Source organism: Crocodylus siamensis, chromosome 5 (genome assembly GCF_052110815.1).
Source record: "Crocodylus siamensis isolate JL-2025a chromosome 5, ASM5211081v1, whole genome shotgun sequence".
In the NCBI taxonomy this organism is placed as follows: Eukaryota; Metazoa; Chordata; order Crocodylia; family Crocodylidae; genus Crocodylus; species Crocodylus siamensis.
Genome location: NC_143399.1, coordinates 175397393 through 175424420, shown reverse-complemented (window position 1 = coordinate 175424420; position 27028 = coordinate 175397393). Strand labels below are relative to the sequence as shown.

Here is a 27028-nt window from a genome sequence, read left to right as displayed (position 1 = left end):
CTAAGCCAGCTATTTACTGTTTTTCCACCTTGTCCCTCCAAAAAAAATTTCTCAGTTAAATGCATTTCAATAAAATTAAAGCTGTGGGCTTATTCTTCTCCCCCCAACATGTTTATAGTTTTCCAAAGTTCGCAGACCTGAAATGCATTTACTAGAGGTATAGAGGTAGGATAGCTAATAGGGCCATGCAAAGCTTCGGTCCCTGATTTGATTCGGCAGAGATTCGACCCGATTAGGTGGCTGAAACTCTGAATATGACTTAAATCAGGAGACCCTTTAATCTCTCCGAATCAAATCAGAACCCTCCAAATCAGTTTGGAGAGATTTGGAAAGATTTGGCGATTCAGACATACACACAGCTTTAAATGTTTTTTCTATGTGCCTCAAGGTACATGGCGGCTCATGAATGCTGAGATGGTCGGGCAGATGGAGCGTCCCATGGCAGTGTGGGGGAATCCCCAGTGCATTCAGTATCACACCCAGAAGAGGATGAGAAGCATGCTTCATCCACCCCAGCATCACAGCGTTCACAAGCCACACCTGGTGCCTCGAGGTATGTAGAAAAAAACTTTTAAAGCAGTGTCTATGGCTGAATTGCTGATTCACCGAATCAGCATCGAATCTTCAGATTCAGGTTTAGCTGAATCGAATCGGGAACAGTGATCAAATCACTGTCCCCAATTTGTGCCAAATCTGAATTGAATATGGCCTATTTTGCAAACCCCTACTAGCTAAGATCCTGATGATCCACTGAAGAGAGAAATCCTCTATGCAAGGATTTGGACTAGAATACCCAGAAGACCTTTCCATTATATACATACTCCATAGTCAAGTTCACCTTTCCTCCAGTTCATCCATCTATGAGAGGATGAGACTATGAGAGGATGAAGAATGAAAGAGTACTGCTTTTCACTTATCTTCTTGGCTACTTCTTGGGCTTGACTGAATTGTTGGGGGAGGGTCAGTGCACAAGGACTCACAGTTTTGGATAAATGTCAACATTTGTTTGGGCTACACTGAAAGTCCAGGCTGAGGGGTATCAACATGTGGCAGACCTGGTAAAGGAAAGTCTTTACGGTACATGTTCATTCAACCAGGCTGCTATGAATATAATTTGCTCATTTGACCAATAGCTCCTTCATAGCCAGTCTACAAGAACCAGAAAAAACAACAGGAAAAGAAACAGGATCGAGCACCAATAAAAAAACCAAAATATTTCCCAGTTTCAGATACACATGGACATTCTCTAAAAGGATTACACTGCAGGTAAAGTTTGGCCTGCAGAATCTTTAGTTATCAGCAGATAAACTAAAGCAGTAGAAACTGCTCTGACTTTCCTATTCTAGGGCAAGTTTTTAGAGCAAAATGAAGAAAAACAAAAGCCTGAGTAATGGAGGTATGGCAATTTACACCAGCTGGGGATCTGATCCTGTATTTTCATCTACAAAACAAGTTTATCTGCTGTGGGAAAGATGAGTGTACATGGATCCCTGTCACGCTATTTCAGAGCCAGTTTTGAGAGTAATGTCTACTGATGTTAAGCCTGATTTTCATTCAGTGACTTTGCTAAACCTGAGGAAGAAATCCAGATATTTTAGGCTTTACTGTAGTTTATAAACAATATAAATTATACTCAGGGTTTTAGTTTAAAATATTTACACACACACATGCACACTTATATGCAGAAAACCAAAACAAAGCAATTAGAATAAAAAGGGTAGAAAGTTTTGTTTCTAGAGTATTAGAGCGTTTGTTCTAAGGATCTATGCATGTGATAGAGCAGCAATAAAATGTTAGTTAGCCAAGTTCTATACCTGTTTTGAAGACATATCTCTGGATGCAATGAGATTTTTAAGTGCTGCTTAGTGTGTGAGCTGCATCTAACACACTGAAAGACTGGGCAAAAGAGAGCCTAGAGGTGTCACAACCTTGAGCATGGGGGAAAAAGAGCCATAGGCAAAAGAAGAATAGAGGTCCATAGAGCCATGAGGGAAAAGGGGGAGCACACAGAATGGGGAGGACCAGGTGCATGGAAGGAATGGGCACAAAGTGTGTATCAGAGTGAACACACTGAGACCCTAGTATTGGGGCAGAATAGACACTTAGGTCTGGGATGGGAGGAAGAGAGGATGGGGGCACAGAGATCTTTTAGTTTTCTTGTGGTGATTCAGTCATGCATCAAAATAACCATTTTTGGTTGTGATTTATTTTCCTGATGTTATGTAGTGCTGTTAGATCACTTGTGTTATTTATTCAAGGAGTTATTTTAGGAATGGTTAGAGACCTCTACTTCGATGCAAACAGTCTTTTGGCAGCTAGTCTAACTGTTATATGCCATTTTCCTTGTAACTGTCTGGGTCTCCTCTTGATAGCTCAGATCTTTACATTTCAGTAAAATCCTTGCAGTGAAACTTGAATTCATGGCAAGGTGTTTCTTTGCAAAATCCACTGCATACTTCAAGATATTTTAGCACCATGTAATGTTTCATTATAACAAAGGTCAAAGAGGTAATGACTTAATCATGCTAATTCTGCTTTTTTAACCACTCAGTACCTGAAGAATGGAAAAAGAGAAAGGTTTTTGTTTAAGGTTTAGATCACTTGCACGTTTTCAGTAATTAGGGAAATCAATTCAGTTAAAGATTATCTATTATAATCTATTCTAGGGCAGAAAACCATAATGGGCACCCTTTGGGCAGTGAATTTTGCAAGAGCAAAGTGCACTGAGGCTCTCAAAACCAGAGTTCAGTCTTGGCTGTTTCATTTTAACTCGCTGCTCAACCCATGGAAATTGGCAGTGAACAATGCTTTGGCCAGCTCCTTTTCCTTTGCTTTTGGTTGTACTTTCTGGATTAAGCTGTGAATTGAACCAGTATGAAAAGAAGAGGCACAAAAGGAGTGTTTATAATGAACAGTAAGTACCATTACAGGTATCAATTGCAAAAAGATTTGTTCACATAGTGGAACTTAAATACAAGAAATGGTAATAGAGTGACTTAAATACATTTAATCTTTCACATAATCTTTGATAGATGTGTAGCTAAATGCTGTCTTTTCTTCGATACAACAGGCCTCGCATGTCCTCAGAGAGGGGTCATTTAGTGTTCCATACTGGGTCTGCTAAAAATATTGAGTTTCGAACTGGATCACAGGGAAAAATAAAAATTAATGAAGATGACCTTACAGAACTTTTTAGTCAGGTAGTATATTTACTTTATATCTTGAGAAATACTCAGCTTTATTCTTGCACATTAAGAATTTAATTAAAATTGATACAGTAGCATACCTTGGCAACTCTGTGAAGTACGGTAATAGGTTTTCTGACTATGATTTTCATTGTTATAATTATAAATCTTTAAAGACCTGTAAAGTAATTGTGTAGTTACAAAATAATTCAAAGATACCATTGTGTATAGTATATAACTCACCACTATCATATTGGACTTTTATCATGGTAAATTAATGTATGAATCAAATGTCTCTTAAACATTTGAAAAGTCAAAGTTGGTTTTGAGTTGTTTTTAATAGCCTAGAACTATTTTTTTCTTTTAATTTAGATCAGAAAAAATAAAGATGAGATACTAGAATTAAAAAGAAGTGTTGGTATCCCTCAAAATGTATCCAGCCAGGTTATTCTGATGAATTCCAAGGTAAGTCTCAGGTCATATGACATTATATTTAAGTTCTTCAAATCAACATATTTGCCTTTATTTCTTTGACTGAATATTTTGAGGTACAGCCTTCTACTGTGAACTCCTTAGGCTCAGGACCATAGTCCTTTTCTAAAACCAAAGTAATTGGTGTAGTATCTGTGAAGCCAATGGAATGATTCTGACTGATTTCAGTAGGTGGTGATTAAAGCTCTGTCTATTGTGATTCCTTTCCTAATCCCCTAATTTGTTACTATCTATGTGGACTTAATTCAGCAGTTTCTACCAAAGCAAAATCCCATTGAATTCAAGCATTGTAGGACCGAAACCCTCTGTTAATGATAAAGTGCTGCATAGATAAAGTGTTTCATCTGTGGAGTCATTTGACTCCATAAACTAAAGATGCAAAACACTAGAGATGCACCCCATCCTCTGCAAATGCAGGTGTTTTCTGTGCATTGAGCTATAGAATCCTTTGTTCAGGTCGGCTGTAAATGACTCAGGTTATGAAATTTCCATAATTTCCTTTAGGAAAATATTCCACAGTGCAAGAGACTTCACGACAGGGAAACTATTTATCCCTCATACCCCTTTATTCAATTTCATTCATTTTTTTATAGTTGTAGCTTGCCGTCTTGTAGTGTACATCTTTGCCTTTTTTTCTGTTCCTGCCTTTTACAATACAACCGCATTATAACAAACCTCTATGGGAATAGGAAAAAAGTCCATTGAAAAAGGGTGTTTACTATAAAAGTGTCCATTTGCTGAATCATGCTAATTAATTCCTGGCCTTGGGATTGTTATAAACAGAGTTTATTAAAATGCTGTTGTTCTGTATATAACTGTAGACAGTTAACTCCCTTCTTAGATCCTAGTCCCACAAAGATTTGTGCATGTTCAGTGCACATTCAGTGGCTTAAAGATAAGGTGCATAAAGGTATATGCATAAATCTTTATAGGATCAGGATGTTAGTTTTGTCACCAGATATATAAATCGTATTTAGGTTGTTATTATTTCCAGAACAGCCTATACAATTTAGGTACTGCCAATAGAATGGATCTTGGAGAATTTAGACCTCATTGTAAATCTGTTAGTTATTTTCTTTTCATATTTCATTTCTACTTTAATCTAATAGTTTGTGCCTGGCACTCAGGGGGTTCACCAACATGTGAAATTAATGTGAAGGAAGAATTCCAGAGCAGTTTGAGCTGCAGTAAACTGCTCCCAAATACAGCATCTACATGTGCACCCAGGACAGCAACAATTTGAGCTGAAGTAGAGAAGGGTTTTGGCTGGCTGGGCTTTCTGGGAACAATTTATGCCTGCAGTCAATGTCTACACATGAATTTCAGTTCAGTAAATTACTCTGACGTAAGATAGTACTGTCCCCATTAAGTACTATCTTACCGGAGGAGTCAGTTTGCTGTGCCCTAATATAGGCTCATGTGTAGATGGTGGCACTTTACTATGGAGCTAATTAGTCTACTCCACAGTCTAGCACCTGTGTAGATACACCTGGTCAAGCCAAGGCATGTACAAATGCGATCACACTAATCCCAGGCACACTAATATTTGTATTTTTGTTACAGATTATGAATCTTGAGGGCAGACTTCAAAGCTTGGAGCAGGTGAGAACTTGTAGCAGGAACTCAACGGTTTTGTTTTTTTTAAAAAAAGAACCAAGAGGACTGCAAGGATTAATATAATGAGATGGATTAATTCATCTCATTATAGCCTTTCCAATAGAAAAATGACACACATGGAGTAGCTGCATTTTGTAGCTGATGTGAAATGCCTTTTCTAAAAAATAAGCTTTCCACTTTAACCAAAATAGAATTATAGAAATACAAATAGCAACTAGATACCAGGAAAAGAATCAGCCCCTCTACTGCTCTGTCCATTCCAAAACTTGGGTCTTCAAATTGGGCAACAAGTTTTGTTATATTAAAACATTTAATTTCAGCTAAACAATTTCTGATGAAGTCCTAGGGACAAAAATACAGTTGTCACTCATGTAAGAAATGAATATTCATCGGTACTGAGAAAAAAAAAAGGGTGCTTGACCAATACAGGTAATTGAGAATTGAGAATTGCCCAATCACATACATACTATTACATGATTAGTAATATAGTGCAGAAAGTGTGAAAACAAATGCACTAGTTTTTAAAAAACAAGCTAGCAAAGCTGTGTGTAGCCAGGAAACTGATTTGATTTATTATTTGTTGTCCTTGTTGTAGGCTGTCCAGAGAAAAGCTTGTAGTAGCAACCCCTGTCAGAATTCTGGAACCTGCCTAAACCTTCTGGATGCCTTCTTTTGTCTTTGTCCCAGTAACTGGCAGGTGAGTCTTTCAAACTCCTTGAGTATATTCAACATATATGATGGCAATAATGAGTCAGTGTTAGTCTGAGATACTGCAGCACATCATTTCAAGATGGAAGATAATATGTCAATTAGCTGAAGCTAATAGCAGGCTCAGCAGTTGGTATATGCAAGTGCATTATAGCTATAACAAGTTTCCTCTCACAGAGTAGAGCCACTACAAACATCTTGAGCCTTGCCTTTTCTGTTGCTGATGCTCTACTGAAGTAATTGGAGCTTTGGTAATTTACATTATCAGAGAATTTGCTTATTTCCCCTTTATTGGCTCTGGGAGTGAACAAAGTTAACAATTTGGATGTGGGGGTGAAGAGCTCACTGGCCAAGTTTGTGGACATCACCAAGTTATGGGGGAGTATGGTCATGCTTGAAGATAGGTTACAGATACAGGTGGACCTAGATAGGTTGGCAAGTTGTGCTTTACCTGGGGACAAACAATCCCCCGCACACCTACAGGCTTAGCAGCACCAAACTGACCAGCACCATGAATTAAAGGGACCTGGGAATAATAACAGACCACAGTATGAATATGAGCTGGCAGTGTGATGCTGTAACCACTAGGGCAAATAATACTCTGCATCTCCAGCAAAGCCAAGGAGGTGATTCTTCTGCTCTGGTCGGCACTGGTGCAACCACAGCTGGAGTACTGCATCCAGTTCTGGGCACCACACTTTAACAAGGACACAGACAAGTTTGAGAGAGTCCAGAAAAGAGCCACCCGTATATGTTAAGTCTTAAAAGGCAAGCCATATGAGGAAAGGCGGAGGGATCTGGGACTCTTCAGTCTGAGGTTAAGAAGGCTGAAAGGGGAGTTGGTAGCAGCTTACCACCACACTAGGGGAGTACATCATGGGCTTGGTGAGCAACTGTTCTCCAGGGCACCCGAGGGGAAAACCAGGAGTAATGGCCACAAACTTCCAGAAGATTGATTCAGGCTCAACATTAGGAAAAACTTCTTCACAGCTAGGATGTCCAGACTGTGGAATAAGCTCCCTCCAGAGGTGGTGCAATCACGTACCTTGGAAATCTTTCAGAGGAGATTAGACAGTCACCTTGCTGGGGTCACCTGACCCCCAGCTATCTTTCCTGCTTGGTGCAGGGGGATGGACCCAATGATCTTCTGAGGTCCCTTCCAGCCTTACAATCTATGAACCTATGAAGTAAATTGGCATGTGTTTCCAGAACTAAGGGCCAGATAATCTATACAGGGCTCTAGCAGGGTGTGGTAGAGCTTTTTAGTCCCTATACTCTATACCAGAAGTTCTCAAACTGTGGTCTGTGGACCACCACTGATCCACGAGCTCCATTCAGGTGATCCACAGAAAGGTTGCAGAACAATTGTGAATATCTGTACATGTAAGGTAAGACTACTGGAATTTAAATATGAGTTGTGTGCTTTGATTTGTAGAACAAAAACAAGTTTATTAAGTGGTCCATCGAGACCCTTAAAAATTTTCAAGCGGTCTATGAAAAAAAAGTTTGAGAACCACGGCTCTATACAGGTATTTGTAGGCCAAATCCCAGCCTAGCCTGTAGAAAGAAAAGATGGCTGGTTGTGCATGTCAGTCGGTACTTACAGCATCTCTTCTATTTAGTGAGTTATTTTTCATGAGATTCCCTTTATGCTTCTCCACTGGTGAAGGGAATACACCAAAATACATCCTCTGTTGTAAAGCATTTGATAAGCAACCTCCCTGGGTTAGTAATCAAAGTAAACCAGAAAACAACAAGTTTATTCAAAACTAGTTTGTATTCACATTAGATTGAAATTGATTTTTTCTTTCTCTCTCCTGTCTTGTTCACCCCAGACCTAAGATCCCATCAAAACACTCATTTAATTTGTTCTGTTTTCATAGCATGTTTCAATTTCATAAAAATGGCATATTTCAGTGAAAAAGTATTTTTCCAAAAAGTTTCTAGCCACCATAAGGATGATGACGTTATGTTATCCATATTCTGTGTATGAACATCTGAAAGATTTTACACCGTTCTTTGATTGATTAGCGGGTCAAGGAAACAAACCCGAAAACAGCAATGTTTCCTAAGGGAAGTTATGTAGACAGCAGCCTGTGGTTTGTATACTTTTTTAAAGTTTATATCAAATAACTGCTCCATTGAACAGCTTTTCTTTCTCTGCTATTTGGTAAATAAACTGGATTTCTATTACATTTCAGGGCCCACTCTGTTCAGTTGATGTTAATGAATGTCAGATTTATGCTGGAACAGCACTAGGTTGCCAGAATGGAGCTACATGTGTGAACACACCAGGCAGTTACAGGTATATTTTAATGTCCTTACATAAAAAAAAATCATTATTAGAATCCTCTGGCATTTTTTGTCATTTACTGCCAACCCAGTAACAATATGGGAAATAACAATACATATCAGTATACTGTAGCACCTTTGCCTCAGAGTGATCACAACATGCTTGATAAATCATGGGGTAAGTCCTGGCACAGAAAAAATGTTCATCAAAGTCACTGGCAATTTTGCCTGTTTTGAGTCAAGGGAATCACGTCTCCTTCACAGCTAGAATGTAGTCTGAGCTTTATACCTATGGAGTAGGGGGGAGGTGGGAGGGGGCTTGGGAGGAACACCTTAATCTTTCACGGTAGTCTAGTTTATCCAGATCTTGGGTCCAGGGAGAGAGGGAGAACTGGGTGGTATCTTGGTTTCTCTCTCAAGTGGGAAGGTGAGATAGATCACTACTAGAGCCTCTGCTTCATACCCCTTGGTCCTAATATGCCAACCATAAGTGCTGTAATTTGTGTGTCATTACATCACATTATCATCTCCTGTAGCAAAAAGAAAGTGAGGAGAAAAAGGTATTTTTCCCCAGGGAAGCTTAAGTCTTAATGTGCATTTTAGGGCAGCAATATTCATAACAGCACAATACAGACCTAAAGGAACATCTGCACCCACCACACAAAAGCAGCCACTACTGAGACGGAAGTCAGACAACAAGTAATACACAATTGTTTGTGTACACAGAAACTGAGCAGAAATGGTATCTCCCACTGACAATGTATGGGAGATGCATGCAGTTCCAGAGTGTGGGTCTTACCGTTCAGAGATTTACCCAGTTCAACAAATTAGATAGAAGTGGGGTCCATGTCACCTCCCCTTCTTTAATTGGTATGTTAGTGCTGTTCAGGCCTGTTGTAATGACAGCCCTTGTTCAGTTCCTTTGAGCACACCCTCTTGTTTACTGGGGAAGGCTTGTCTGAAAATTCTTCTGCATGTTTTCATAGTGGCAAATAAGTTGGCAAATACATAACATTCAGATGTAATACAAAGCTCTTCCTGTGAGAAGGGAACAAACAGGCTGGACGGCATGCCAGAGCTTTCTCCAAAGCATTTTGTTCACAGCTTCAACCTAAGAATCTTAGCCCCCACAAATATTTATTTGGCATGTCACTGCTTTAAAGAAGTTTTTAGGAAGAATATCCCTTCACAGTGCTTCTTCTCCCAGTTCAAGTACTATTTATGGGTGGCAGGGGTTGGGCTGGTAATCTGTCAGCTTTATTTTGATTTTAAAAGACAAGTTTTCATCATGCTTGTAGCTGTCCATCTTGTCAGACAGTGTGTAAAACAAGCTAAACCTAAAGTAACTTAAATAACTGCGACCTTTCTATCAGCACCATAGATGCGCTACTGAAATAAAAGATATAACATGGTCCCCATTTCCATTTCCCTCTCATGTTTAAGTGGTCGTTTCCTGAAGGGCAGCTTCCAAGAGATGACCTCAGTGTCTCTTCTGTCCCCCCCTTGTGTCAAATCAGTACTGGAAAAAAATGAACAGTACCTATATACCAGGCCAAAAGGTATATACGTTCCTTTGATGTTCTTGTCAAACAAGGCTCTCCTGCTCCATATCTTCCTGTTTCCTTTCCATTCCTCCTCCCATCCTAGTCCACTCTTCCATACCTAGTGAGGACAGTTTTATGATTTATTTATTCACTTTTTTATAAATGATCAGGAATTCAGTGAAAAGTAACTTCAAAGAAGAAGAAAAAAACTCAGCATCCTATTCAGTAGCAGAAGAACATGATGTGTTTTATTACTCATTTGAAACTACATAGAGCATGACCTCCTTTTTAAGAATTTCTGCTGTTAGCAACTTCAAATGGGTGATGAATTAATTTTTTACTAGAATATCTTGAATACAGTGATGATTTCTAGCTCTCTGGAATAACCTTTCTGAGTTTTTTGTTAGCCTTGATTTTGATCTGTCCTTTGGAGCAGGACTTGAAGTATGGAAATGCACCTCAGTGTCTTTAAAGTCTATCAAGTCTTTTTTTTAAGAATCAGCATTTTAGTTTGGTTTGGTTTTTCAGTTTGTCATTTTGTTTCTCCATATGTGCTTGAGGAACATGAAATGGTGTTAATATGTTAGGACAGTCTTAACATGTGAACTAGAATATTTTTGGCACAGATTCTTGTTAAGTATTAAAGTATCCCAGCTTTAAACCTAAGTTAATTAGTGCCAGCTCAACATAGTCAGTGTTCAGCAATCTGCAAATAGTTTATCAAGCTTGCTTTCCAACTGAACATGTGACCCAGAGACAGAGATATTATTAGTTCATCAGTGGGCACCACAAAGTCCAAATCAACCACATCCTGGCCTTCACTCAGAATAACTTGTAAATCGTGCATAGGCCTGTGCAACATTAGCTATGGATGACAAACAGCACTATAATTTGCTCAAACATATGCAATTCAAAGCATAACCAAATTGCAGGGGAAGTGTGGATGTCAGGCTTGGCCAATTTTAGGGAACTTGAGCCAAGGCTGTAGAAATAACCAAGGGCCTATATCCTAAATACTTTGCATTATAATTGCATCCTAAAATGTTAATAATTAAAGTGACCAAATGTATTAATAGTTATTTTGTTATGATAAATATATTCTTGCTAACATATTCAAATGACTATAGATACAAAGGCAGCCTTGAGGATGGAAAGAGCAAAGTAGCCTTGTCAGCCCATAGGCCACAGTTAGTAAATAACTGATCAAGGCCAAAGAGCAAGGCATAATAAGAGATAAGAAATCTGTCCTTCTGCTATCTCAACAATATAAATGTTAATTGATTAACAAGATCTTGATTAAAGTAAAGATTAACAGATGATAAACAGACTGAGGTCAGATGACCTAAAAATAAGAGCCTTAGCTAAAGTGATCCCTTGACCCACTAAGATCTGGTTCTATCCAGGTCCAAAAGTTCCAGTGAAACAAAGAAACTAAAATAAGACCAACCATAGATCAATGATTAGCATGTCAAATCAACCACTATAAATATTGGGCATGGGGCAAGCAACACATTGAACCTTTCCCAAAGCCCAGCAAAAAACAAAACAAAACAACTCAGTGAGAATCCCCAGGAAAGCAGAGATGCCTGGCCGGCAGACCTGTTCTTCCTGAATCTCAGGCTGCATAATAAAGATTGTCTTTATTAGTATCAATAAATCATTGCTATTACGTATCCTAATAAAGCTTTTGAGTTTGACTGAAACGGTCTCATTGATCAATTTATCTCACTCCTAACTACAGGTTAAATTGAAGGTAACAAACCTATAGCCTAGCAGTCATGGCAGTTTTTAGCCACTGAGCTAGTGGATAAAAGGAGAGGTGAAAGCATCACTGTTATGACCATCTCCCATGTAGCAGTTATGGATTAAAAGAAAGTGACATAAATATAGAAAGTGGTTATAGAAGAATTAAAGAAGATCTAATGAAGGGCAACAAGGATGATTAGTGTTATGGTGGGGCTTCCATAGGAGGAGAGACTAAAGAGGCTAGGCCCATCAGTTTAGAAAAGAGATGCTCGAAGCGGGACATGATAAGAGTTTACAAAATCCTAAATAGTGAAGGGAAAGTAAATAAGAAAAAGTTATTATTTACTCTCTCCCACAAAACAAGAACTGAGTGTCAGTCATAAAATGAAACTGGTAGTCAGTTGAAAGCTAACAAAAGTAGGTTTTTTTCACACAGCATATCACTGAAGTATGGAACTCATTGCTACTAGATGTTGTAGAAGCTGACAGTCCAGCTAGATTCAAAAAAGGATTGCATAATTTCTTGGGGGAAAGAGGCATCAGTAGCTATTGACTGTGGGAGTTAGGGATACGGCCTCTGATTTAGAACTTACTAGTTCTTAAATGCTGGAGGCTGCAAGTTAGAGAGGAACAATGGAAAAATCCCTGGTCGTTAGGCCTATGCAAATAGGCAACTATTTGATTCGGATTCAGATTTGGCTGATTCAAATTCGGCTGATTCTATTAGGAGATCTGAATAGCTTTTCCGAATCGATTTGTCTAAATCAATTCAGAAAAGATTTGGTGATTCGGAGATTCATCCATAGGATATAATGGGGAATCAATGAAATATCTATAACTTTGTTATTTTTTGGCTGATTTGGATGAAACTTGCTGGGAAGGTAGCCCCTGCAAAGGGCATGAAGCCTACCAAGCTTCAAGGTGATAGATGCAGGGGTTTCTGGGAAACTGCACCTCAAAATTCTGAAAGCAAAACTCATGTCGTGTGTGTGTTAAGCCACAGCAGGCTGAAGCTGCATGGATGGTAGCTCTTGCTAAGGCCACAAAGCCTGCCAAGTTTCAAGGAGATAGGTGCAGGGGTTTCAGGAAAACTGCACCACAAACTGCTGACAAGCAAAATTCATGACACGGGTGACACTGTGTGTGTGTTTGTGTGTGTTAAGGCACAGCGGGGTGAGAACTGCAGGGGTGGTACCTCTGCTGCAGCCACAATGCCTGCCAGCTGTCAAAGAGATAGGTGCATGGGGAGTCTGGGTTCTGGGGCCCTGTACTTCTGGCTGCAGGCAGGCAAAACCTGTGACATGGGTGCTTGTGGGACTGCGTGTGTGTTCAGGTGTGCCCTTTCTGGCACTGGGGCCTCTGCATAACATGGCAGTGTGCCCCCATGAGGTTTCCTCCCCTACAGCCTCGGTCTAGTCCACCAGTGTAAATGACAGCAGGTCAAAATAACTTAGCTGGCTCAACATCAGTAGTACCAGCAGCATCACAGGTACCCAGACGGAGCTGTCACAGAGCCTTTCTTTTTATAAAGGAATTGACAGCAAGAAGTAAAGATGTTGTGTTGGATATATGTTTCTTGTGGCATGTGATGGCTTATCTTGTGCTTTTTATGTTTATATGTTTATTATGAAAAAAAACAAAATAGTTAGAAAAATGTATCTTAGGAAGCTTTCAGGTTGAAAAACCCTTTGTCAGGCTGAGGATGTACCTGCAGTTGGGGTGTCTCCTGAGCCTGGATGGAAGGAATAGTAAAGTAGCCAGAGTCTGGCCTAGCATGCAATGCAGGCAAGAAAGCCAGTCAGTGAAAATAGAAATGGAGGCATCAGTAGGTGAGGGACAGGTTGGGGTGGGTGGGGGGAAGGGAGATGTAGCAGCGCAGGTAAAAGTGCAGAGGTACCTCGCGAGTCAGATGTCTGGCAGGTCGCTGTGCATCAGAATTCCCCTGTCTAATCTACACTGAGTCCATTTCATCCCACTGTGGCTTAACACACACAGGTGACACAAGTTTGCTTGTCAGCATCTTGAGGTGCACTGTCCCAGAAACCCCTACACCTATCTTATTGAAACTTGGCAGGCTTTGTGGCCTCAGCAGGAGCTACCATCCCTGCAGTTTTTACTCCACTGTGGCTTAACACACATGCATAACATGAGTTTTGCTTTTAGGCATTTGAGGTCCAGTTTCTCAGGAACTCCTGTACCTATCATCTTGAAACTTGGTAGACTTTATGCCCTCAGCAAGAGCTACCATCCCTGCAAGTTTCATGCAAATCAGCCAAAAAACAACAGTTACAGATATTTCATTGATTTCCCCATTATACCCTATCGCCAAATTGCCGAATCTTTTCCGAATCTTTTCCAAATATATTCAGAAGCTCCAAATAAATTCAGAAAGCCTAAAGCTTCTAGTGATTCAATCTGGGCTTGTAGATTCGGCCTCTGAATCTCCCAGATCATGTCCGAATCCAAATCGCGATCCGAAGCTTTGCACAGATCTAATGGTCATACCCAGTTCACTGTCCCTTTCAGTGTCCACTGTCTGTCACTGTGTGGGTGCTTCTAAACACGCAGCTCACTGCAGAGTAGACTAATTAGCTCTGTAGCAAAGTTGGGGACAGTACTATTTTATGATGGAGTAATTTACTGTGCTGAAGAGCACATGTAAATGCTGACCGTGGGAGTAAATTGCACCTGGTCAGCCCAGTGAGCTGGGGGCCTGCTCTGCCTCAGCTTAAATTGCTGCTTTCCCAGGTGCACATGTAGACACTATACCTGGGAGCAATTTACTCTGTCTCAAAGTGCTCCTGAGTTTTTTGCTTCACATTAATTCACATGTAGATGTACCCTGTGACAGGATACTGGGTAAGATGGACCTATGGTCTGACCCAGTAAATGGCAATTCTTATATTCTTATGACAGATATCAATGCATTTTTGTGCAGAATCCAGTCAGAGTGAGTTAGACATGAACAGAGGGTGCCTTCAGGATTAAGTCCCATAGCGGAGACGCATAGTGAAATGCCTATTTTATGGATCCTGACCAGGTTAATTCATAAAATAGAAACCAGGCTGGTGAGTCCTATCAAGACTGAGGTGTAAGCATGCCTTGAGGGAGATCTCTCTGTTTCTGAGAAACTTTAAGGTAAAAAACACCCATGGAAGTTAGGCACCTTTACGTACAAATGGAAGCAGAGCAGAAGTTTTCAAGTACACAGTTTTGTACTTTGTTACCTAATTCAGCTGTAGTCCAAGAAGACCCTCAATGGCAGACCAGGCGGAAGAAAAGCGTACCCCCCTTTTCAGTGGCTGTGAAGGTGAATGAGGGTTGCAGCAGATCAAGTGTTTCTAATTGTCTTGGCTTCCATACCATTGGATTTACATCCCTATCTGTCAAGGACCATGTATTTTTTGGTGTGTGACAACATCCTCATGTTAAAAGAAGTCACGCATAGGTATCTTCCTTATGGGAATTAAACATCTCATATGCACAAACAGGAAAGTCCTACGGTGATCACTGAGTGGCAACAGGGACAGGACTGTGAGATCTGGAAGTTCCTAGTCATGGACCAGCATATAGGTGGTGGGTGTTTGCTTCAGTTGTCTTGTTTGAGGACAGAGGCAGTAAGAGCAGGTCGGCAGCTGCACCCATGACTGAGCATTCCTATTTAGAATCCACTCTGATCACCTCGCGTGGGGAGGGGGCTAGAAAAGTTGCCCCAAACATAGTCTGTCTCGATCAGTTCCTGACTGGATAACTGCATTCAGTGGGATCACCTCTATGCAGTCACAAAGAAACAAAAATGATTTTTGGAACCTGGAATGTACAAACCTTAATGGACTATGCAAATAGTGATTGCCCCAAGTGAAGGACAGCAATAGTCTCTTGTGAACTGAGGAAGTTCAACATTGACATTGCTGCCCTATCTGAAACTCAACATGCTGGAGAAGGACATCTGAAAGAAGAAAGTGTGGGTTACACCTTCTTCTGGAGAGGAGGATCAGAAGAAGTCAAGGACACGTGGAGTTAGTTTTGCCATCAAAAATGAACTTATGAACCTACTCTCAGAACTCCCAATCGGTGTTAATGAATGCTTCATGACTCTGTCTCCGACTTGCCAAAAACTTTGCCTATCTTGGAAGATATCAGACATCAACGTAGAAATACAACACCGCTTGAAATGTGTAAGTGCGGCCTTTGGACGTTTGTCATTCAAATTTTGCTGTATGGCTCAGAAACTTGGACCACATACAGAAGACATCACAAGAGCTTGGAAAAGTACCACCAATGGTGCCTTCACAAGATCCTTTGGATTAACTGAGAGGATAGATGCACAAACATCAGCGCCTTGACCGAAGCAAATTACAACAGCATTAAGGCCATGATCATCCCAAACCAACTTCGCTGGACAGGTCATGTTGTTCACTTTCCTGACTCCCACACAGAGAATCTTTTTCTCACAGTTGAAAGAAGATCAGTGAAGTAGCAGAGGGCAAAGAAAGTGCTTCAAAGACACCCTGAAGGCAAACATGAAGAGGTATAACATCAATGTGAACACTTGGGAGACCCTTGCTCAGAACCGACCAAAATGAAAGAAGACTCTTTGGGAGGGATCTCAACACTTTGAAACAGCTTGTCAACAGACAGAAGAGGAAAAGAGGAACAGGTGAAAAGAACACGAGAACATCCAGCACAGCAGCACAGTGCCCATCCCTTCTGGAAACACCTGTTCTCACTGTGACAAGACATGTGGATCTAGAATTGGGCTATGGAGCCACCTGCGGACTCACTATTAAGATCCTTGAAAGACAATCTTACTTCTTCACGAGTGATCACCCATCATCATCATCAGTCCTATATTAGAGGCCTACGTTGTTTACCAGTCTGGCCCTAGCTGCTATGGGTTCTCCCATTGGAACAGCTATCTAAAAAGTAGGTGTTGCAATACTTGGCATTGTGTGATACGTTTCTTTGTGAATTTAGCTACTTTTTACCTTAGGTCTCCATTTTTACCAAGGTGTTCTTAAAGATATGAAAGACTGAGAAATGCTATTTTACCATGACAATTATACCATATAACTATCTAAGATAGTAAACACTACAGCACTGCTCTGTGTTTTCATCCTTAGCTGCATCTGTACCCCAGAAACCTATGGGCCTCATTGTACCTCAAAATTTGATGACTGCCAAGGGGGATCTCAGAATCTCTGTGAGCATGGTGTCTGCATAGATGCAGACAGAAAGCAGCCCAGTGAGGTAAGACATAAAATATGAATCTCTACATACAACGTATTATATAAATGTATTCCAATGAACCATATTCTGAGGATACATACAAATGTTACATTTAGATCAATCTACCCAGGGTTAAGTTGATCTAAATGCCCTGCCATTCAGGGGCCTGAAATCCCGGAAAGAATAGCATGCCCAGTCTAAATTAGTGCACTTGAGTAGGTGCACCAACTTAGATAGAGACTGGGTTAAGCCAATCTTGCAAATGCATTTGCAGTACAGCCCTAGAGCTAAGAAAGCCCAGCCATTTTCCTGGGCTCCAGGGTTATACTGTTCCCACCCCCATGACCCTGAATGGGCTATTTTTTAACCCCCTCTCACCATCCCCTGGCCAGGCACCCCCACAGACCTGCCAACCCCCTTGCAAACCTATTAGTGTCCCCAATACCGCCTGCCCCTCCCCCACCCAAAGTTACTTACACAGGTTTCCCCCCATTGTTCCTGAGAGTGGCAAATGGCTGCATGCACTGCTTCTGGTCCACATTTATGCAGTTTAAACCAAATGGTGTGAATGTAGACTGGGCGTGACGAATGATTATACACACCCTAAAGGTCAGCTAGGGACAGAAAGCAAATACTAAAATATAAAATGACCAAATATTGGTTGCTGCATGGTGTTGGGATTAGGGTCTATTCTCATTCATAAAAGAAAGATTTGAGAGTTTTTAGCACCTCCTGAGATGTATTTGTCCCCGTATTTGTCCACAGTATCAGCCCCATTGTTACTGTATATCCTTAAGCAGGTGAGAAGATGACACATTTATTTGAATATTTAAAATTTTTATTAGATATGGCCTATATTCCAGTGGCTCTCCACTTTTTTAGACTCAGAGCATACCTCATTAGACTCCAACCACCCCTCCGTACCTTTTGTGAATTGAGCAGCACCTCATTTAAAAAAAAAAATTATTACAATACTTACCTCCTTGCAGAGAGGCCATATGGGGAATGAAGTTAGCCATGTTAATCTGAAGTCAGGTAGAAGGCAGAGAAAAGTGGCACCTTAGGGTGCTTTTACATGTGCACTGGGGGTGGGAAGGGGGGGCATGTTAATTAGAGCGGCTCTTCAAGCCACTCTAATTAAAGCACCTGGCATGTCTTGTGTATCAGGGTCCCTGAACTTCAAAATGGTGGTAGGGCTGCTTTATCTAAAGCTAATCAAATGAACTTTAGATAAAGTGTCTCCACTGCTATTTTGAAGCACGGGGACCCTGATGCATGAGACGTGGAGGCTGGCTGGAGTGCAATAATTACCATGCTCCAACAAACTTGCTTAATCGAGTCTGCTTTGACACACTGTAATTACAGCATGTTGGAGGAGCCTCCTGGCATGTGTGCAGGTACCCTGGGGGACTAACTCATTCATTCACTGCATAGCATCTGACAAAGTAGCATGTTGCCTACCAAGGTTTGTGTTTTTCTGACTGAGTTAGTCTCTGAGGTGCCATGCTGTCCTGCCTGCTGCCTTTCAAAAAGAAGTTCAGGGACAGGCTGCCACTCTGATTATTTATCTGTTTTTATTGTGGTGCAATTCATTCTGAATGTCTGAACACTAGTACATTTTCCAGTAGCCCTTAAAGAAAATATGTATTTGGATTTTAATTATTTCTGGTTTTCCATAACACAGATTACTGAGCAGGTTGTTTAAAGAGAGGCACCAATTGATTTCGTATAGTCTCTTTTCCTTAAATGGAAAACAAGCTGATTGCTTTTGACTATGTTTAGGTAGAGTTTACAATTGCTGTTCATTTTCTCTGGTATATTTTGGTAAATTGCAGATTTCTTTTACCTACTGAAAAAAATTATTCAGGCTATTGTTACTGGAATACCTTACAGATTCAGTCTCAAAGGGAGAAATAGATTGGGAAAGTTACCCCACTGACTTAACCCATGCAAAGACAAAATCACATGATACTTCGAGACTTGTTTTGTAATTTGCCTAAGCTTAAACAACTTCTTTTGTTTGATTTGTACTAAGTTTCACAATTTATAACATTATATATGATGTTCACAGCCAAAATACCACTGTATCTGTGAGGCCGGTTGGATGTCTCCACCAGGCAGTTCTGCCTGCCGTGCTGATATAGATGAATGCAGTCTTCCTAATCCCCCATGTTCGCAGAATCCTCCTGTTCGGTGCTACAATACTCCAGGATCTTACTATTGCGGGCCTTGTCCCACAGGTATCATAGCCTTCTGTGTTTTCAGCCATCAAGGGGAAGCATTGGTAATATTGACTGATGTTATTACTTGAGAAGAGTCAGGAGCTTTGACTTGTATTATATAAGCATTATATTAGACACTTTGACATCTATTACACAAGGAGTAAGTCTAAACAATTTATTGGTCCCTTCTGGCTGCAACATCTTGAATTTATAAGTCCCCTTTTTGGATCACACTTGCCTAAATAATTTAGGTATCTTGTACAAACTAGGATTACAGAAATTTGGAATTTTCAATATTAAGTATAGAACAAACCTTTGTACCATTTTTACAGTAAATCTGTATTTTCTAGTATGTAGATAAAAATGTGTTTGATTCTTGACTCTGAACAGGGTGTGTTCAGTTGGAAGGTTTTCTTTCATACCACACAGCCTAAATTATTATAAAGCCTAGACTACATTTCAGCTTTTAAACCTAATAAACCACAGGAGGAACCATCTGAGTCCTCTACCTTGTCTTAAGGGCACTCAAAAATAATGTTTTGTTATACTTGGAAAGGCAGAAAATCTCTTATCAAAGATAGGAGAAGGGTTGTCATATGTTTTTTTTTCCATTTTATGGCTTTATACTCTGTCTTTATAGGTTGGCAAGGAAATGGCTACAGTTGCCAAGATATTAATGAATGTGAAAGGGAGAATGGCGGTTGTTCAATAGTACCAATGGTTCATTGTATTAACACTATGGGATCATTCCACTGTGGTCTTTGCCCACCAGGTAAAACAGTGTACTTATTTCCTGTTAATCTTCTGCAAGATTAGTTTTCTTAAATCATGAAGATTCTGTACGTTTTAGCATACTGCATAATAAGACAGGACTATTAGAGTCCTAAGATACTGTAATTTGATTTATATAGAGGTGGGTTGTATTATCAAAATCAATTGTATTTTGTTTTAATATAGTATTTGTAGTCAACATAAACTAAAGCTGCCTTAAATTTTAGGAAAGCTTAGTGATGAACATTTTGTAGTGTGGGTTTCTGATTATGGCTCTTCTAAAATGATGTAAATTACTTACTTCAAACCAGCAAGACATAGCTAGCAAAACATTCAAAACATTAGTCTTCTGATTTGCTAGAGGACTCCTTTTTCTAAAGAAAGGTAATTAATTGGCAGGCAGTAATTGTATAATTATGATAGTAATTATATTTTTTATGTTAATTAAAAATGCATCCTGTGTGTCAGAAACCAGAAGTATTGCTGTTCTTTAAAAGACTAATTACTTATTGCACTAGAATTGATTCCCAAATCAGCACATTTCCAGGCATAAAGTAAATAGAACAGTAGACGTGTTGATCAGAGTCTGTATAATGTGTTTGCATATTTTAAAGTGCTTTATGAGAAGTACTGCAACTTTATAGAAGTAGTAAAAAAAAAATTGAAAAAAATGTTTCTAACTGGATGGAATCATTTCAATGGAAACAAACTCTAGCTTATGTTTTGATCTGATGCATCTGACCGTAATTGGTTCATAGGAGGGGCAGGCAATTATTTCAGCCGGAGGGCTGCTTACCCAGTTTTGGCAAGCTATCAAGGGCTATATAGGTAGCCCCACCCCTTGACAGGTGCCCCATCCCCTGGTCACCATCTTGGGACCAATATCCTAGTTTCTTGGGACCAATGTCTCAGGGCCAGCACCAGCAGGGCCCAGAGCAGAGCACAGGCTGGCAGGGGTTTGTGGAGCCAGGCTGGGTTGCACCAGCAGGGAGATGGGGGCACTGGCCTGGCTCTATAAAGCCCCTGCCAGCTGGGACCCTGTACCCCTGCAGCCCTGCTCTGGACCCCGCCAGCACTAGCCCTGGGACACTGGTGTGGGTCCTGTGTACACGCTCACTCCCAGTGCCTCCCAGCCCCACAGTACAGGCGGGGGAAAGCATGCAGCCCTGATCCCCTGCTACCCAGTAGGGGATGAGCTGGTGCTGTGTGTGGGGAAAAGCGGCCCCTCCCCCACTCCATGACCTGTGCTCCCTGCTGCAGCTGCTTGCAGCCTGGGCGGGGCTGTCCTGAGCAGGCACAGGCAGCCCCATGCAGGCTTCGAGCAGCTGCAGCACAGGGCGCCAGCCATGGGGCAGGGGAGGGGCCACTTTTCCTGCGCTAAGCACCAGCTTGTAACCCACCCCCGCTGCCAGCCTGGGCCCCATGCTGGCTCTGGGATTGCCTGTCAGGGATGCGCCATGGTGGCAGCAGCTGCGGCCCCGCCACTTGCCGCGCTGGGCAGTGTTTGCCACCCCTGCTTCTGGGCTGCCCAGCATGCGAGCTCTGGGCGGGTGGCAGCAGCAAACACTGCCTGGTGTGGCAAGTGGGGGGGCCGCAGCTGCTGCCACCATGTGCAGCCCTGACAGGCAAGCCTGGACCCAGCACAGGGCCCAGGCTGGCAGCGGGGACGGGTTACAAGCTGGTGCTGAGTGCAGGGGGAAAAGTGGCTTCATGCCTGGTGCCCTGTGCTGCAGCCTCTCACAGCCCGCATGGGGCTGCCTGTGCCTGCTCAGGACAGCCCTGTGCAGGCTGTGAGTGGCTGCAGCAGGGAGTGTGGGCAATGGGACGGGTGAGAGGCCACTTTTCCCCGAGCTTCTTCCCCCCACTTCTCCCCCCCCCTTTCCTCAGGTTCCAGCGCAGTGCAGTGTCACAGTCCCAGGCCAGAAGCCCCTGCTGTGGCTTCTGGCTGGGGGGTGGGGCTGGGTGGGCCCTGCTGTTGTGGGAGCCCATCAGGCTTTGCCTGGGTCCTACTGCCCCTAGTACTGCCCCTCTCATTTTGAGAGGAACCAAGGACAGATCAATATTAATTTTCTGAATTTTTTAGAAGCCCTGCAGGCCAGGTAGAATGGCCTTGCAGGCTGGTTCCAGGCCACAGGCCATATTTTGCCCACCCCTGGTTCATAGGCTTTGATGAATAATACTTTGGGGTGTACCTTACTGAGCTACACTTCCTTCTCTGCATTGAGTTTTGTGTGTATTAAACCTCAGAGCATCCTGGGATGGTGTGACTAAAGCTTATAAAAACCTTGTATGCATGTAATCCTGTTTTCTTTAATAAATAGTCATAGGATTAATACTAAAATAAATTACATTAGGACTAGGCCTTTAAGGCATGATACCCAGGTAAAAGAACCTAAGAAGTTTGAAAATCTCTGGTCCAGTAATTATTACAATCTTTTCGGCTGCTGTAAAAAAATCTCCCCTTTCATTGCATTCTAGTATCTTTCCCTTGATGATTGTGTGAGTATATTTCACAAACTCATATATGCCATGAACTGTTGTGGACTAATAATGACCTTATTCTTACCAGGTTTTGAAGGAGATGGAAAAATATGTACTCAGGTTGACATCTGCTTAATAAATAATGGAGGTTGTCATTCTTTGGCATCCTGTACTTCCATTCCAGGTAATATGCCTTATTAGGAATTAAGAGATTTTGGTCTGAGTCTTTAGAAAATTTAAATCAGATCAGATAAGTTTGTGACAACACGTCAGAGACATCCTTTATCTTTAGAATGTTTACTTAACCTTCAGGCAGCAAGTTAATGGGCATGTTGGTGGCCTGCCATGCTTGTCTAGCATTATAGGCTTTTATAAAATGATTTTGTAAAAGGTGGTGATTGGGAATTTGAAGAGAACAAAGTGAAAATTTGCAAGAATTTGCACAGTATTGACAGGAACAAATCTAGGTTCTGTCACCAGGTTCAGTTGCAGATGTGGGCCACTTTACAATTACCTTTCTGCAACCAGCTCCCCAATTCCAGTGGCAAGCTTCCTTTTGCTCATCTCTACAAAAGTCCTCAGACTGTCCAGTCACTTGGACTTTGGACTCTTCAATAACTATATCAAATCAAAACACGTAGCCTTTTAGTGACCACTTGAGACATGGGGCAAGGAAATAGTTTTGAAAAGATTTTGTACATTAACAGATTAAAACATTTTATGAAGCCCTGCTTCTTATCTGTCTTAGGCATCATTAGTGACAAGGCTAAAATTGTTGTAATCAGGATCTACCTAGTTACTGTGCATACTTTGTCTCATCCTCTATAGGTCTGATACCTGCCTGCATCTGCCCATCAGGGTACACTGGGAGTGGCCATGGACCAAATGGATGTATTCCCCTCAGTGATATTTGTCAGCATCAAAACCCTTGTGTGAATGGGCAGTGCTTAGTAAGTGCTCAGTGTTTTATACTTGGAGAGAAAAATGTAGATATTTAGATGTAGCCATTGGATACTGGTGGAACTGTGATCTGCATTGGTTTATATAGTGCTGTTATCCATAATTTTTACAGGCATTTCTGCAGTCTCCTTCCTCATAGTGTTATGCCATTGGATAGAATAGGAGTGAACAGGAACAGAAGTCAATGCAGGATTTGTCCCTTGTTTGTTATATCTATATGTGACAATAATGAGAATATGTAAATGTAGTTGTCACTTGTATGGTAGTTGTGAAATGCACCCAGCTCCTCTGGTTGATGGTAAATCAGCCACACCAGTTGTGAACAGGAAAGATAGTAGGGCTTCTTAAACACAAAAAGGTAAATGGAGAATAAAACTTATGATACAACAGTGACTATCAGTAGACAATGTTTATGGGGAAAACAGTCAGAATTCGGTGCTGGGTCAGAAATGAAGATCTAGAAAACAGAGAGTAAGAAAAAATTGCCAATTTTCAGCAAAGCAAAAGTGTAATGGAGGAATTCCTTGTAATCTACATTAGGGTCCTTGTTAGGCTGTTAAGATGGAACTTGGAAGACCTGAATTAATGTCCCTGTTCTGTCCAGAGTTGCTTTGCAGAGCTTTGGGAAAGGTAATTACCACTACTAAGTGGCAGTATTTATAAGTCCAGTAGACTGTCCATGTTGTTGCGTAGACATAGCTTCACCACTTCCAGTTTTCAAAGCAACCCTCAGGGGGGCTCTAATCCACCTGCCCCCTCTCCAGCTCAGGCTGGGCAAACCCCTTTGTGGATCTGGCATTAGAGTAGGTCTATATGACATATAGTACTGGGGAGCAGTATTTGCAAATGTGCTGTTCTACTTCATGTTGGGTTACTTCCTCAAACAGAAGTGTGGCAATGTTTGCAAGGTACAGAAGGCAATCAAAAGCACTGCTGGGATACAGAATTAATTAGCTTATGAACATTGGCTCAGGGTATATGACTACACTGCTTTCAGGTACAGAGAGAGGCTGTGTGGATCAACCTAGTAAGTTTTATATTGTTGCAATGTAAGTATGCAATGTAGATATGACCTTAGCTTGTCTGTGCTACAGCTTTCCATCTCTACTACAGGGATAATAGAACTGTGCCACCTCAAAGGGCGGTTATGAGAAAAAGTAAGATTTAACAAGACATACTAAAGTAATGGAACAATGTAAGTACCTATTTTAGGTAGATAAAGATACCATTAGACAGAATACTAACAGATTACATTAGGTTTCTAGGTTACTAGGTTGTTTAGTAACTGAAATGATCCTTTCAGATGTATATTTCAGTTACTAGAAAACCTGCTGCAGTCCTAAACAGGCAACCACTGCTTAGCACCATTAATTGGTTCCCAGAAAATGGAGCACTAAGCAGAAATAGCATTAAGTGAAACTGAAAGATTTTGACTAACCAAGATAGTGGCCATGAGCATTATAACGAAACTTGCTGAGCACTAAGTGGACTCAGGTATCAATGTAAAATGAGCGTTATAGAGAAATAGCACTGAGCAAAATAGCATCAAGCCGGAGTTGCCTGCACTTAGGAAAGAGACATGTGTCACAATAAAAATCTCCGTTCACTGTGCACTGCTGGACAAAAGGAGTTAGGCTTGCAAAGGAAATGATAGGAAATAGTGAAAATATTATGCTGCTGTTACGTACGTTGATGGAATAAATTGATGGTGGGATTACCACCACCTTGAATATTGCATTCCTCTGGCCTACATGTCAAAAACTTTATAGCAGGAGCAAGAAGGTCCAGTAATGGGCACCAGAATGAATTAAAGATGTGCAATGGTTTACATATAGTGGTAAATAGGAAAGATTAGGGCTATTTCGAAAAGTGATTAATGGGGAGGACAAGAGAAAGAAACACTAAATAAAGACCGGCGCAAAGAACAAAGGTGCAAACAAGTGTTATCTTTTGTAGTAAACTTACAAGGACCATACAATGAAACTAAAATGAAGATAATTTAAAATAGTTAAAAATGAAAATGTTAATCTGCAGAACTCATTGTCAGTAAGTAGGCACACAGAAAAGTGGACGAAGATCCAATGAAAAATTTGACCTTTCTCTAGGCAATGTTGAAGCTCATGCAATGGACTCACAAGCCAGCCCAAGTTTCTTCCTGATTCTTAAACACTGTAGTATGGTTGGGCAGGTATCCCACTAAAGGAGTGACTACACAATGGTGCCCATGCAGATGGTGGGAGAGCCACGAGGGGCCTGATCCTTGCTGTGGCAGCACAGCCCCAGCTCCAGGCCCTTCCCTACCATCTGCCCCAAGGCACATGTGCCAAACAAAATGACTTTGCATGCCATGCTCCTGCATGCATGTCAGAGGTTGCTGATCCCTGGTTTACACTCTCATAGACTTCAGATATTTGAAATGTATGTGCATTGAGTGAACTTTGCCCAATAAGAAATGTCATAGTTACCTTGTATAGGTTAGTATAAATCTGTAATCCATATACAGTCTCTTATTTCATAGCATATACCACCAAAAGACATGGATTAGGAAGGCAAGACTTTTTGTGCGTGATATCTTTTATTAGACAAACTGCATAATTGGGATAGACTTAGATAAGCTTTAAAGTATCACAATATTCTTCTTCAGGTCTCAGGAAGAAACTTTTCCTGTAGTCATGTTATTCCATTTTTCTAGTGTTTTGTACCTTCCTCTGAAGAAACTGCTAGTGGCCTCTTTTAGATACAGGACATTGGTCCAAGGTAGACCACTGTAATGATTCTTGTGTTCCTTTGACTTAGTGATAGGGATTATCTGCAGTAGTTAAATCCTACTCATAACCTCTCTAAAATATTCAGATTTCAGAGAGACAAGGCTTGAGCCAAATGACCTATAAACTGTGGTTATCCTGGCTCACTTGTAGGGTTTAGATAACCTGATTTGCTTGTTTCTAGGGTGACAATTTCAGCAACCTGTTTCCTGGATGGCTTAAGGAAGACTGATTTGGTCTTTTTCAAGTTAGTTGAAAGGCCCCTACAAAACTTTAATTTAATAGACAACAGAAGGACCAACATAATCCTATTAAGGGTTTTTTTTAAGAATCCATAAATTACCGTCAAGACTCAGTGCTGTGTTTATTTTTCTGCATTGGCACTGCTTACTGAAAACAAATGCAAATATAAGTAATTTTATTAACTACATCAATTACTTCAATTGGCTCACAGTTCACTGTGTTTCTTTTCATTTGGTTTATGCCTACAGGCTACACTCTCTGGATATTTCTGTCTGTGTGATCTGGGATGGACAGGCACTAATTGTACAGAAAACATCAATGAATGTAGTAGCAATCCTTGTCAGAATGGTGGGAGCTGCACTGATGGAATTAATGGTTACTCCTGTGAATGCACAAATACTTGGACTGGACCTCAATGTCAGATTCCTCGGCAGGGTAAGATGAAAAGCATGGTGTCTGAGAGAAGTCATGCTACCAGAATCTACATTATCAGTCTGTAAACATCAGGTAGCCAAAAAAGGTGGTTGGATTAGAGGTGAAGTTATAATGAAAAACTTTTATAAATTGATGGCTGTCCTGACCCAAAGGTTTTTTAAGGCTTAGAATTTTTCTATGGGCCTCAGTGAATCCTTGGATTTGGTCAGCAATGCTAAAATGTTCTAGATCTATGTATTTCTCAGCAAGAGCATAACAGATTGGTCAAGTTTTAGGCCTACCAGTTTTGACCAGTTCCTTGAAATCCTAAAATTAGATAAGTGGTCTTCTGAGTGGCC

General features: G+C 41.0%; 1 protein-coding gene across 1 annotated transcript in view; it reads left to right on the top strand.

Annotated features, from left to right (window-relative positions):
* The first annotated feature begins 2497 nt into the window (after positions 1 to 2497).
* Positions 2498 to 27028, top strand: part of CUBN (cubilin) — a 243190-nt gene continuing 218659 nt past the window's right edge. Inside the window, exons 1-12 of the mRNA XM_090049811.1 lie at positions 2498 to 2914; positions 3071 to 3200; positions 3558 to 3650; positions 5241 to 5279; positions 5890 to 5991; positions 8204 to 8307; positions 16708 to 16834; positions 18885 to 19053; positions 19676 to 19807; positions 22376 to 22471; positions 23116 to 23237; positions 26504 to 26690. Coding sequence (XP_089905937.1) covers positions 2805 to 2914; positions 3071 to 3200; positions 3558 to 3650; positions 5241 to 5279; positions 5890 to 5991; positions 8204 to 8307; positions 16708 to 16834; positions 18885 to 19053; positions 19676 to 19807; positions 22376 to 22471; positions 23116 to 23237; positions 26504 to 26690 — 1411 coding nt within the window. The 5' untranslated portion in view covers positions 2498 to 2804. The remainder of the gene's footprint in view (positions 2915 to 3070; positions 3201 to 3557; positions 3651 to 5240; positions 5280 to 5889; positions 5992 to 8203; positions 8308 to 16707; positions 16835 to 18884; positions 19054 to 19675; positions 19808 to 22375; positions 22472 to 23115; positions 23238 to 26503; positions 26691 to 27028) is intronic.